We start from the raw sequence: 12,207 nt of genomic DNA, 5'->3' as shown, positions 1-12,207 counted from the left end.
CAGACCTGCTCCCATCCAGCCTTCTATTGAAGGTGCTGGGGTGGGGGAGGGAGAAAAGCATCACAGTGTGACACAGTGGGGAGGTTTACAGATGGCATTTGGGTAAACCTTAAAAAAAGAAAAAGGGGACCACTTTCAAGAACGTTGTTTTACTGTGGGCATTTTGAAATACATTCCTGAGGCTAGAAGGAGGTGCCTCTGGGGAGGGGAGGAAATAACATGCAGGGTTAGTGAAGCCAGAAGGAAGATGGGGGGTAAGACCAACAGGGGTGGGTGGGGGACGCCGACACAGACCTCTTTTGCAGGCCTTGGCTGCAGAGCAGGTCAGGAAAAGGTCGACTGGGCAGGCCTGGTGGAACCTGAGCGAAGTTAGTACACCGTCTCCTGGGAGTGGGTTCTCAGGTGGCGCAGCAGGTGAGAGTTGCGGCTGAAGCTGCGGCCACACTGTGTGCATGAGTAGGGCCTGGCTCCTGTGTGCACCAGCATGTGACGCAGCAGGTTGCAGCTGCGGCTGAAGCTCTTGCCACACTGCGAACACTCCTGGGGTGGCTCGGCCTGCGCAGGCACCGCCTGGTCTCCTGCCCCCGTGTGAGTGGCTAGGTGCCGCTGCAGGTGAGCGTTGCGCCGGAAGCTCCGGCCACACGTCTTGCAGCAGTAAGGCCGCTCACCAGTGTGGCTACGGCGGTGGCGGGCCAGGTTGGAGCTGTTGCGGAAGCGGTGGCCACAGGTGTCACAGGCGTGGGGCTTCTCTCCGGTGTGGATGCGCTGGTGACGCGCCAGGTGGGCGCTCTGGCTGAAACCCTCACCGCACTCGTTGCAGCGACAGGGCTTCTCGCCAGTGTGGCTGCGCCGGTGGCGGGCCAGGTCCTGCATCTGGCTGAAGTTCTTGCCACACTGGGTGCAGCGGTAGGGCCTCGGGCCACCATGGGTCAGAAGGTGGCGGGCGAGGCCAGCCCGGCGCACGAAGCGCTTGCCACACTGCGGGCAGCCGTAGGGCTTCTCGCCAGTGTGTACCCGCTGGTGGCAGACTAGCTGGGAACTCTGGCTGAATCTGCGGCTGCAGACCAGGCAGGAGAAGGGCCGCTCGCCTGTGTGTACGCGCAGATGGGCCCCAAGGTGCTCGCTGCGCCGGAAAGCCTTGCCGCAGTCGCTGCATACGTAGGGCCTGCGCTCCGAGCGCTGGTGGCCCTTGTCTTTGGCATGAATCCGCAGGTGGCGCTTGAGGCTGGAGCGGCGCTGGAAGGTTTGGCCACAATGGGAGCACAGGACAACGGCCAGCTTTGGCACTTCGGTCTTGGTCTCCTGGCTGCCGGGGTCTTTCTGGTCCTGGGCGTGCGCCAGCAGGTGCTGCAGGAGCCTGGCTCGGCTCTGGAAGCCCTGGCCACACTCAGCGCACAGAAAGGCTGGCTCGGAGTGCGTCTTCAGGTGCTTGTTCAAGTGTGAGCTTTGGCGGAAGCGGTGGCTGCAGATATGGCAGACATGTGGCCGCTCGTCTGTGTGCGTGCGCATGTGCAGCTTGAGGATGGAGTTGCGGCCGAAGGTCTTTCCGCAGCATGTGCACTGAAAGGACCGTGAGTTGGGGTGAGACCACAGCTGGTGCCCTTCCAGGCGAGTCAGATTTGAGAAGCTCACCCCACACTCTGTGCAGATGAACTTCATATCTGGCTCCGAGCGGGGCCCCCCGGCAGTCACTTTGGCCTCTAGAACATCACTGTTGCAGGGAGGTGACCCTCCTCCAAGGGAGCTGCTCGTCCCAGAGGCCTGCTCAAGTGATTGCGCGTGGGGCTCTTCTGCCACCCCCGGACTACCTGCCAGAGACTCTGCCGAGATGGCAGCAGGCCAGGCAGCTCCTTTGGGCACGTCTTTAAACTCCTCGTCTGGGATTTTGCTTTCAAATCCTGTAAAAGAAGCAGGAAACAGGACGGTCAGTTCAATTCCTAGGGGCTTCCTAAGCATCGCCAGAACCTCATTGCCTGGAAACAGGCCAGGCAGCCCTGGCAAGCACTCATACCCATTAGCAAGCATTCACATGACCATGTATTTTAAAAGCTCAGAGTTAAAGGGGTTGATGATTAGACCAGATATACCAGTCTGGAGCCTTTGAATATACTTATCTTCTCATCAAACTAGCCCACTTTTAGCCACAGAGGCCAAAGTGTCAGGTAGGGTCTGAAGCTTCAGAAAAACAAAGAGCCTTCAGTGGTCATAAGCCCAGGAAGGGCCTCTTACCCAGAGGGTGCACAGACCACGCCTTCTTCACTGGGACATCTTCAAAGGTCAGAGACTCCTGTAACAAAAGGAGAGACAGAAACCCTGGCTAAGTAAGGAACAGTTCTCTGGGACCTGAGAGGGATGAAGAGTTTTCGAGGCTTAAATTCAGGAAGACATGGATTTGTTAAAACTGCAAAGGCAGAACGACCTGGATTGAGGGGACTGGTCCAACTCACCAGCACAGCTGCCAGCTCCTGATCGTGGGAGTTTTCCTCAGGCCACAGCTTGGGGCCCTGGTGGGCTGACAGCATAGAGGGAGAAAGAAAGAACTGTGAGAAGCCAGCCTTATCCACCATGAGGCTATGAGGATGTGCACCAGCTGCCAGGGCCCCATGAGAGATATCTTGGCTCCCCCATTCCTGTCAACTAGAGAGACTCCCCACTGTCCTCCCCACCTGGCCTCCCAGCTCCCACCTTCCTTGGGCATCTGCTCCTCACCACTCTCTTGTAGGGCCTGGAATGTCCTCTTGGGACCTGGGCTCAGTGGCTGCATTGAATTCGGGGGGCGTCTCCAGACCCCCAGCTCAGCAGGCTGGGAGGGCCCTGGCTGAGATGATGGAAGTTCCTGCAATGGCTCCAGGGCTAAAGGCGCTTCTGGGGGCACTTCCTTTTTGGGGCTTAGGCTAGAGACCTGGGAAGGGCCCCCCTGTTCTTCCAAGGTGATGTCTGCACGGGGATAAGTCTTGCCAGCATTAAAACTAAAATCCTGTTTAAAACACATCCATGTTAGGCAACAGACAGGGTGGTAATCCATGTCCCAGTGATTCCCAAGGTAAATGGGTCCAAGGAAGGTGGAAGTCAGACAGGGAAGGAGTTAGGAAGTTAAGGAATTGTTGGAGGGAGGAAAGTGGAATGTTCAGTGATTTATTAATGGGTCAATAAAGTCCTTCTCTTTCCCACCTGCTGTCCAGCCCTCCGGGCTGCCACCCTCTTACCAGTGGTCCCACGTCAATGGACTCCCTCTGGACACCCTCCAGCAGCAGCACCACCTCCTCACCATCCCTGAGCTGCTGGCCCTGTAGCCGGGCCAGGAGGTGTGGGGGCAGCACGCTTAGGAATTGCTCCAGGACCAGCAGCTCCAGTATCTGCTTCTTGGTGTGCAGCGCTGGCCTCAGCCAGTGGCTACAGAGCTCCCGGAGCCGGCTCAGCGATGCCCTGGGCCCCATGTCCTCCTGATACTGGAAGCATCTGAAGAGCTGGTGAGCCACCTCTGGCCGGAGCCTGATCTCTGGCCTCCTGGGAAGACCAGGAGCCTCCTCCTCCTCCTCCTCCAGTTTGACTGCTCCAAGTTGCTCTGGCTCCCGCGCAGCTGGAACAGTTTCTACAAGCATCCTTCACCTTGGGGGGAAACACCTCACCGCAGCTGCTCCTACTCTCAGGTCTCTCTCCCTCTCTGCTCCCACACCTGTGATGTTAAGAGATGCCTAAAGATGTGGCCTCCAGAAGAACCATTTCTTGCACTGATCATGGGCAATGGCTCAGCCAGACCAATGCACCAAAAGCCAGAGAAAACGGACAGTTCTCTATTACCGTCCCCTCCAGCAGCAGTTAGAACTTCTCACTTTACCCAAGCAATCAAAGTTGGCATCCCCAAGAGAGGACAATCTGGTTTTTTCTGCCTCTTGATGTCATGCCACGGGGAGTAAATGGTACCACTGAAGTAGAGTCCTTGCCAAAAATGTCCTATTGCAATCCAATTCAGCCTTCATACCCAACTTCCAGTTTAAAGGGCATTTAAGGCAATAAGAACAGGTCAAGTGATCCACTCACGGAAACAATTGAACAAATTCTAAAGACTGAACATTTTCCAAAACAGCTGGCCCCAGTATTTCAGAGTCTGTTATAAAAAGTAAGTGCCTGTGGGGGCACATTGCTCTAGAAGAGACTACCATCCTTTACAACCCAGTGCACAAAACTTGATTGGATTGATTTTTTTAAAAAGGCTCTAAGAGACAATCTGGGGTCAGTTGGGGAAATTTGAATATGGTTGGGGCACTAGATGATAATGGAGATGCGTTTCTGAGATGTAATTTCAGTTTTGTGGTTTGAAGAAATGTCTTTATTCTTAGATGTTTAAGGGTTTGGAAGTAAAGGAGCATGAGGGCTCAGCCAGATTTATGGACTGACAGGGCCAAAGTGGCAAAATTATAACAATCTGGGAGATGGTCATATAGATATTTATTGCACTGCTCTTTCAACTTCTCTGGAAGTTTTAAAGATAAAAGGTTAGGAGGAAATCTTATATATATGATTTCTCTTTGACTAGACAATCTGGCCCTCACTTTATGGCTCTGGAAGTGACTCTTAGACATCAAGGCCAAAGCCACCCAGTTAGTTGATCTGTACAAGGCTGAACTCCCACCTGGTGTTCAAGTTACCTCACTTCCCTGGGTTCCATGCCCAGAGACTGAGGCCAGAGTAAGCTGAGGAGCTGGGATGGGTGGATGGCTCTCTAGGTGAGAGATTGAGGCTTACAGCTTACAGAGGTTTTCTGTCTCCAAGGCAGGCCAAAGCTACCTTGCCTGTTTCAAAGGCCTCTAGTGGTTATGCCCATGGGAGCTGGTGGAATGGATGAGAAAGTCAGTCATTTCCTTTTTTATGTTATTTTTTAAAATTCTGGATTATTCCTTGGTCTACTCCTCTGGAAGGTACCCTGTGAATCTGGCTAGCAATGAAGTGTTTCCACCTAGCCACCAGGGGGCACTGGAGCCACGGGACTGACAACCTCCCCCACCTCTCATCTGGAGCCAACTGAGCCCCTCTTCCCCTAAAGAGTTCTGTGGAGATACGCCTTCTTTTTCTGGGGTGGCCCAGCTACTAAAGTGGGAGCTGCCCCAAGTTCAGTCCCACCCACAGGGGACGTAGTTCAGCCCTTTAGCACAGCCCAGAAGGCTTACCCTTTTCTGAACAGGCCTGTATTTTTGTTCTAGAGCTTTGGGGTACTGTTATATTTTATTGTAATTCAGGCAGGAATTATTTTATGTATACAGAAACCCAAGTTGCAACATCTCCGCCCTCCCTGCTCTCCAGCCTCAGTGCTACAAATGTGTTTCTCCCAAACCTGTTTCCCCACTCCCACTCCCATCTATGGACACCCCAGGCAGAGGAATGAGAAGAAAGCCTCCACATCACTTCCCACCACCTAAAGGGAGTAGATGGCAGGTGTGCATAAGGGCTAGTATTATTGTTCTCATTATTTCGGGGTAGTAACACAAGTGAGCACAGCTAATAGTTGGTCCCTTTATATAGCTGAGGACACCAATGCTCAGAGGTACAGACATTTGCCCAAGAAGGTAACCCAGCCTTGGCAATGGAGCCAGGGAGAAGTCAGCCTGGTCCAGAGCTTTGGAGTTTGTTGTGCCCTCTAGATATGGGGCTGAGGGCTCTCTGAACCTACTTTTCAGGTGGGGTGAGTCAAATATGAAGTGGTAGAACAGAGAAAACCTGGGTGGTTTTTTTGTTGTTGTTTTTAAATCTGGTTCTAGCATTTTCAGCTTTAGAGAAGGCGAGGAACAAGATGCTAAAACAAAGACCCAGACCTACATCCTGACCACCTGACCAGGCCCGCCCCTTCTCCAGCTTCCACCGAGCATCTTCGCAGCTTCCCTCCCCTCCCCCACTTTCCTGCTTCTCTCTAGTCTTCCTCCTCCCTCCAGTACTTCCCCAGCCTCACCCCAACCCTTCAGCATCTCATCAGTCTCCCCTCAGTCTGTCCAACCTCCATTCTTTCCTGCAATTTGGCATCTTTTACGTAGAGCTTTTCTTTTAACCACTGGTTCCCTCCATCCATTGTCGTCTCACTTCTGGGACTCCACAACCCACTAGCCACTCGTCTCTCTCCCTCCCGTGACACGCTATGCTACAGTCTTGGTTGAGTGTATTTCTCCCCTTGGCCTGCGAGTAGGAACTGGGTCTCTTTCTTACCCTGATCTCCTTCGATAACTGTTCACCTAGCATTTGCAGTGACTTCAATGTTTGTTAGTAGAAATAACAAAACGAGGATATAATGGGTACCTCGCAGCTGTAATTTTTGAGGAATGCATGCAAAATTGGTGCAGAAAAATCTGCAGAATAGTCAAGAAAATGGGTTTTTGTTTCATTGTGTTTTAGTAGCAAGAGCAAAATAATTAGAGAACCAATCACATGTAATCAGGAACCCTGAATTAACAGCTGGCAGGTACTCAGTGCTCATTTATATAGGTCGCTTAATCCCACTCCAGCCCACAGGGTAAATTATAATTTTTCCATTTGACACGTGCAGAGACCACGTTCAGAGAGGATGGGTAACTTGTTCAAAGCGACACCAGTTGGAGACAAGTTTTGCTCTAAGGTGAGAATGCTGAGCTTGACCACCTTGCAAAAGCTCAGAAACAGAAAAGGACCCAATGTTCCTCCCGCCCTAGGCAGTTTGCCTCATCTTAGCCAGAATATCACAGTGTGAATCAGAAAAAATAAGGAGTTTCCAAATTCCAGCCATCAAGCCTAGGCACCCTGAGTACCGGAACCTCCAGGTGAGATCTCACCAAAAGGTTTGAAAGAGGTGAATTCAAGGGAAGTTGGCCTTAGAGTCTTTCCCTCCCCCCCACCCCAGGTCTCCAAGACAAAAGCTCTGTTAATATGCACATCTGTAGGGGGTGGGCTGGGGTGGGGGGTGGGGAGACTCTACAGCCACCCTCTAATATTTGACCAGCTTAATTTGCAGCCCAAAGAGGTGGAGAGGCAAATGCTGGACCAGCCTGGGGTGGAGGTGCTGCGTGGAAACCCACTCAGACAACCGGAAAGCCCAGAGCCGGGGTCCTCAGGCAGGAACTCTCCCTTTCTCCCTGGACTGCTACCAAGAGAGGCTTGTCTTTGTCAGCCAGGCTCCCCTTCCGGTGCTAGGCTGAGTCGATGAGGTCGGTCAGTCCACCTGGGGGAAAATGGAGCCTTGCCTTCCCCTCCCCAGTGGGTACAACAAGCCCATGTCACAAGAAGTCCTGAAACCTCCCTGATGTGGGCCAACCTAGCTGGCACTGGGCTCCTTCCCAGCACAGACCACCCGCACCCCCAACTTTCTTCCAGCCACTGAACCCCCCATCCCACCATCGAGGCCTGGAACAGCTCCCCACCCCCACCCCCAGTTCCTTCTCCAAGCTGCTGTGACCCCTTCTGTCTGCCTTGGCAGCCTGCACCCCAGGCCTCCCTGCAACTCACCACTCGGAGTCCTCACTCCAGAGGTGGAATTCTCTGAGGGCCCCAGGACCAAAGTGAGGCTTGGCCAGCCTGGGGAAGGACTCCGGGAAAATGGAACAGGAAGTTCCCTGCCCCAGTCCCATCCAGGTGATGAGGGGGGCTTCCTAGAGTTAACCCTTAACCTCCCAGTTTGGGAACCGGGTGGGGAGAAGGCTGGGCGGGGCCAAAGAAATAAAGACAAAGCGACTAACCACATTTCCACCCCGGACTGCATATGAATCTAACTACCCCTCCAAGTAGGATCTGTGCCCCTTTTAATCAGAACTGGCCCTGTTCCCCTTGGCGGTCTGTCAGCCTATACTTTTTTGAGGAGACAAGAGCTGCCATTTTAAAAGGCCTGCTGTGTGCCGGGCTCTTTGTTAGACATTTCATTCATGCAACGAATCTTTGCCATGGGTCTGCCCTGTGCCAGGCACAACTGTTAGGTGCTGAGAACACAGCGGTAAGGAGGAACAGGCCCTGCGCTTAGGGGCCAGGAGCCAACAGTGGTGGGCGCTAAGAAGAAAACAGAACAGGAGCATGTAATGGGGGAAGAGAGGGCGCCATCAACATTGCCATATAAAATCCTCCCAAGAATCCTGCCAGGTGGATTTTGTCCCCAGATTTACCAATGACAAAGCAGGGTCTCCTGGGAGGGGAAGTGACCTCACCACTGACTCTTAACTCCGAAGTCAAGCCTTTCCTTTTGCTCTAAGGGGCGTTTTTGGGCTGTGCTGTTGGCGGCAGCCCAGAGGGCGCCTTCCTCAGGGGAATCTGCGGTGTCCCTTGAGCGTTCAGGGTCCGTGGACACCCCCATGGCACCATGTCTTGGGGACTCGGGGTCATCAAAGGCTCGGGGCTGGCCGCCCCTAGGCCCGGGTCCCTCGGGGTCAGATCCTGCCTTGCTCTGGCTCCTCTGCCAGATAGTAAGTTGTCTTCCGGCATTTAGCACCGGAGCTTATCTTGTTCATTTATTTAATTGTCTAGTGTGGGCTTCACTGGACCACAAGCTCCCTGTGGACAGTGGTGTTTCTCTTTGTTCGGCATCCTCCGCGCGCGTAGCCCAGAGCCTGGCACGTGTCCGGACAGAGGAAACAACTAAGGAGCAGCCAGGCGGGAACCACGGTCTTCCAAAGTTTGCTGCTCGCCTCCCTCCCGGCGCTCCACAGAGCGGACTCCTCCGGCCGGCTTCGTAATCCGCTGCGGCCCCGCCCCGCGGAGCCGGGAAACCCCACCCCTGGGTAGTGCCTGGGCGGGGCGGGGCGGGGCGGGGCGGAGGCTGCTCCAGCGCGCCCCAGACCTGGGCCCTCCGACAGGCTCCGTGTGCTGCTGCTGCTGCCCCTGTCCCTGCCCCCAGGACTGACCTGCGCCCCCACTGCCATGGCCCTAGAGGACGTGGCCATGCACCTGACCCCTCGGAGTGGACGGCTGAACCGGGAGAACTGCAGGAACTTGGCCTGTCCGGGTAAGAATCCGATCCGGTTGTCTCCGGGGTTTTTCCGGAGTGAGAGCCTGGGAAAGGTGGCTGGGAGAGCAGCGGGAAGATTCAGGGTTCGCTGTTAACACGGATTTCCAGGGCCTCCGACTCAGGCGCACACTTTTCCTGGAAATACGTTAGAAAATCAGAGACCTGCTAGACCCAACTACCGGAAATAGCATCCAGTCAGAAAGGCAGATGCCTGAAATGGGCAAAACCAACACTAGCTTTTGGCCTCTGTCGTCCCTAAACCTCCACCCGCGTATGGGCTTTGCCTAATATCCCTGCTCCTGGCCCACCAAGTGCGTACACCATTCATTCATTCATTCATTCGGGAAATATTTGCTTCCCTAATGTGTGCTGGGCAATGTTCCCATCCCTAGGGATAAGGGCTGAGTGGAACGGACCAGTGCTGCCCCCATGAGGCTTACAAGCCTGGGCAGGACCAGGTCCCCGAAGCAGGGATTCCTTCTGACTTCTCTTGTTAACTCAAGTTACTTTGCAGGAAAAAGAAAAAAAAAGGCTTAATGAATATTCAAATTCTTCCCGATCTTTGAAAATACACTCCCCTCTCCCTGAGTGTTATCCACAAACACGAAAATTCTTGTGAGGTCGCTGGATTGTTACTTATTTCCATTTAGTAAATGATAAACATGTCCCCCAAAGACTTTTAATATTAATCTACCTATTTGGGCTATATTTTAATATCTCTTAAAATTATCTTGAAAATGCAAACTTAAACTATTGTATCGTTGTCTTAGATTTTTTTTGGAAGTAATTCTTGTCAAAAAAACAACAACAACACCCTTAGGGCCGGCTGAGTGGCTCACTTGGTTAAGAGCTCGCTCAAGAGTTTGAGCTCTGAGCAATAGCGGTTCGAGTCCAGCCCAAGCTGAGCAGCCGCTGAGCTGCCAACAGGTAGCAGGATGGCTCAGCTTTAAAAAAAAAAAAAAAAAAAACACCCAACTTACCACTTATTTATTAAAATGTGAAAAAGAAATTAAGTCTAGTATCAACAAGGTAAGCAAAAGCACCTGACAGTACTGACTGATGGGTTCTTCATCTTTCCTCATTTCTTCAGAGATTGCAAAAGAGAAACGAATTTCCCTGTATTTTCAATTTCCATCGGGTTCCTCCATTTAGAATAATTCAAGACAAAAGGGAGAAATTCATCTACAACTCTGGGAAGAATTGCTATTAAAAGCACTATGATCCCTGAATAGCCTCTGGTTAATCTAGTGGCTTAAGTGCCTGCCTCTAAACTGCGTCAGTAACATCTTTCCCTGAAGATGTAACTCCAGTATTTTCCTCTGGGCTGTCACAATCTTGAAGGAATAATTGGAGGGTGTTTATGGCACAGCCAGACCCCTCACTGAGGGCCAGCCCTGGCACAGAAGCATGGGGGATTTTGAAGACAACATGAGGTGAGCCTTGGCTTGTCCCAGTCTTTCTTCAATGTCTGTAAATTCGCTGTCCTCCAAGCTTCTCATCTCCTTGTCTGTCTCATTGGCAGGAGATCTGAAGCTCTGAAGGCCTGAGCTGCAGTCCCAGCTTTGCCATTTGCTACTATCTGTGTAACTTTGGCAAGTCATTTAATTGAGTCCTTTCACTCTCCTGCTCCAAGCTCATCTGTGGCTTTCCATCTCACTTAGAACTAAACCCAGATGGCTTACCCTTGGGGGCCCATCCACGACCCCTTCCTACCATGGTTCTCATCTAACACCCTCCTTTCCTTTGCCTGTCATATTCCAGCCACTGCCTTTCAATTTCTGAACAGGCCAATCTGATCCCACCCCACTGGCCTGGCCTGGAATGAATGTTTTCACCCACACCCCCAGTTTGCCAATTCCTTTTCATTCTTAAATTTCAGTCTCCTTAGGAAGAGTGCTTCTGTCCACCCTTTAAAAGATGTTCTCTCTGTGTGCACTCTTGTTTCCTTCATAGCACTTCCATAGTCTGTAATTCACTTGCTGCTTTTTTGTTTACTTGGCTTTCATTTGTCTCCCCCACTGGACTGTAAGCCACAGACCATGTCTCTGTGGTTCACTGGTTTCCAGCTTGACCTCTCAGTGGATTTGAACTTCCATCTTCCTTACAACTCTTTTGGCTTCTGGGACCCATATTCTTCTATTTTTTTTTTCTTTCTCTACTTATCCAGTGTCTCCTCTCAGTCTTCTTCACCTTTTCTTTCTTTATGTAATCATTAATTATTGGTATCCTGAAAGGGCTCTGGCTTAGGGGGCCTCTTCTTACTCCAGTTCCTCCCAGCCTCCAGTGATCACTGCCTCCTGTCATTCACACCCTTGTGGAATCCACTTCCCTTGAGCGTGGGCTGGATTTAGTGATTGCGTCTAATAAATAGAATCCAGTCTGTTTAATGATGGAGTGTCACTTCTGAGGTTAGTTTGTAAACAGACTGTGGTTTTTCTTGGGGGCCCTCATATGCACCTTCTCACTCTCTTACTTGCTCGCTCACCCAGGGAGCCATGTCTGTGGAGAGGCCCATGTGGTGAGGGACCAAGGCCAGACAACATGGATTCCCCTCCCCTCAGTCAAGTCTTAAGATGAGATCACAGTCCCAGCTGAAAACTTGATTATAACTTTTGACCTTGAGCTAGAGGCACCCATCTAAGCCCTGTCAGTGCAGAAACCTTGAGATAACAAGTATTTGTTTTAAGCTGCAATATTTTGGGATTATTTGTTATGGAGCAAGAGATAACTAATATGCCTCCCTTGGTGATTTCATAGCCACTGTGGCCTCAGTAACCATTCTCAGTGCCAATACCCCTGTATTTATATTTTGTTTCTCAACTCTTTCCACATGACATTGCTACTTGGTTGTCTCATAAATGTCTTAAAGTCTTCATGTTCAAAACCAACCCAGCCACTTAAATGTAAGCTCCATGAGAGTGGCTTTGTTGCCATTCACTGCTGTATCCCCAGTGCCTAGCACATAGTAAATCCTCACCAAATATAGATTGAATTAATATTCCACATCAAACCTGTCTTTTCCAGTATTCTCTATTTTGGTAAATGTGGTATAATCCATTCAGTCACTTAAGCCAGAAATTGGAATTTATCCTTGTCCCCCTTGCTTTACCTCATTCTCACATCTCATTGGTCTCCAATTTCCTTAGGTCTGATACCCTAAATATTTTTCAAATCTGCCTGTTGCTCTACCTCCACTGCCATCACCCAAGTCTAGGTCACCATCATCTCTTGCCTGGACCATAACAATGGCCAAAGTG

The 12,207-nt window shown here is 51.5% G+C and overlaps 1 protein-coding gene across 1 annotated transcript; it reads right to left on the bottom strand.

The window, feature by feature from the left end:
- Positions 1-369: 369 nt before the first annotated feature.
- Positions 370-3,602, bottom strand: ZSCAN10 (zinc finger and SCAN domain containing 10). Its single transcript, XM_019632886.1, has 5 exons — positions 3,207-3,602; positions 2,710-2,977; positions 2,448-2,512; positions 2,230-2,287; positions 370-1,898 (listed from the first exon to the last, which is right to left on the bottom strand). Exons 1-5 carry the CDS (start codon positions 3,600-3,602, stop codon positions 370-372), a joined length of 2,316 nt encoding a protein of 771 aa, XP_019488431.1.
- Positions 3,603-12,207: the final 8,605 nt, after the last annotated feature.

This window comes from Hipposideros armiger, unplaced genomic scaffold (genome assembly GCF_001890085.2).
Source record: "Hipposideros armiger isolate ML-2016 unplaced genomic scaffold, ASM189008v1 scaffold_1192, whole genome shotgun sequence".
NCBI classification, from domain to species: Eukaryota; Metazoa; Chordata; class Mammalia; order Chiroptera; family Hipposideridae; genus Hipposideros; species Hipposideros armiger.
Note: the sequence above shows the minus strand (reverse complement) of the source record. Positions and strands in the feature narration are given on the sequence as shown.

What these genes read in the sequence shown, in the direction of transcription:
- ZSCAN10 (XM_019632886.1), bottom strand. Translation starts at nt 3,602, where the DNA reads ATGCTTGTAGAAACTGTTCCAGCTGCGCGGGAGCCAGAGCAACTTGGA. An exon ending in CCATTGACGTGGGACCACTG is followed by an intron (nt 2,978 to 3,206) that starts GTAAGAGGGTGG and finishes TGTTTTAAACAG; the next exon opens with GATTTTAGTTTTAATGCTGG. An exon ending in AGGAGCTGGCAGCTGTGCTG is followed by an intron (nt 2,288 to 2,447) that starts GTGAGTTGGACC and finishes CTTTTGTTACAG; the next exon opens with GAGTCTCTGACCTTTGAAGA.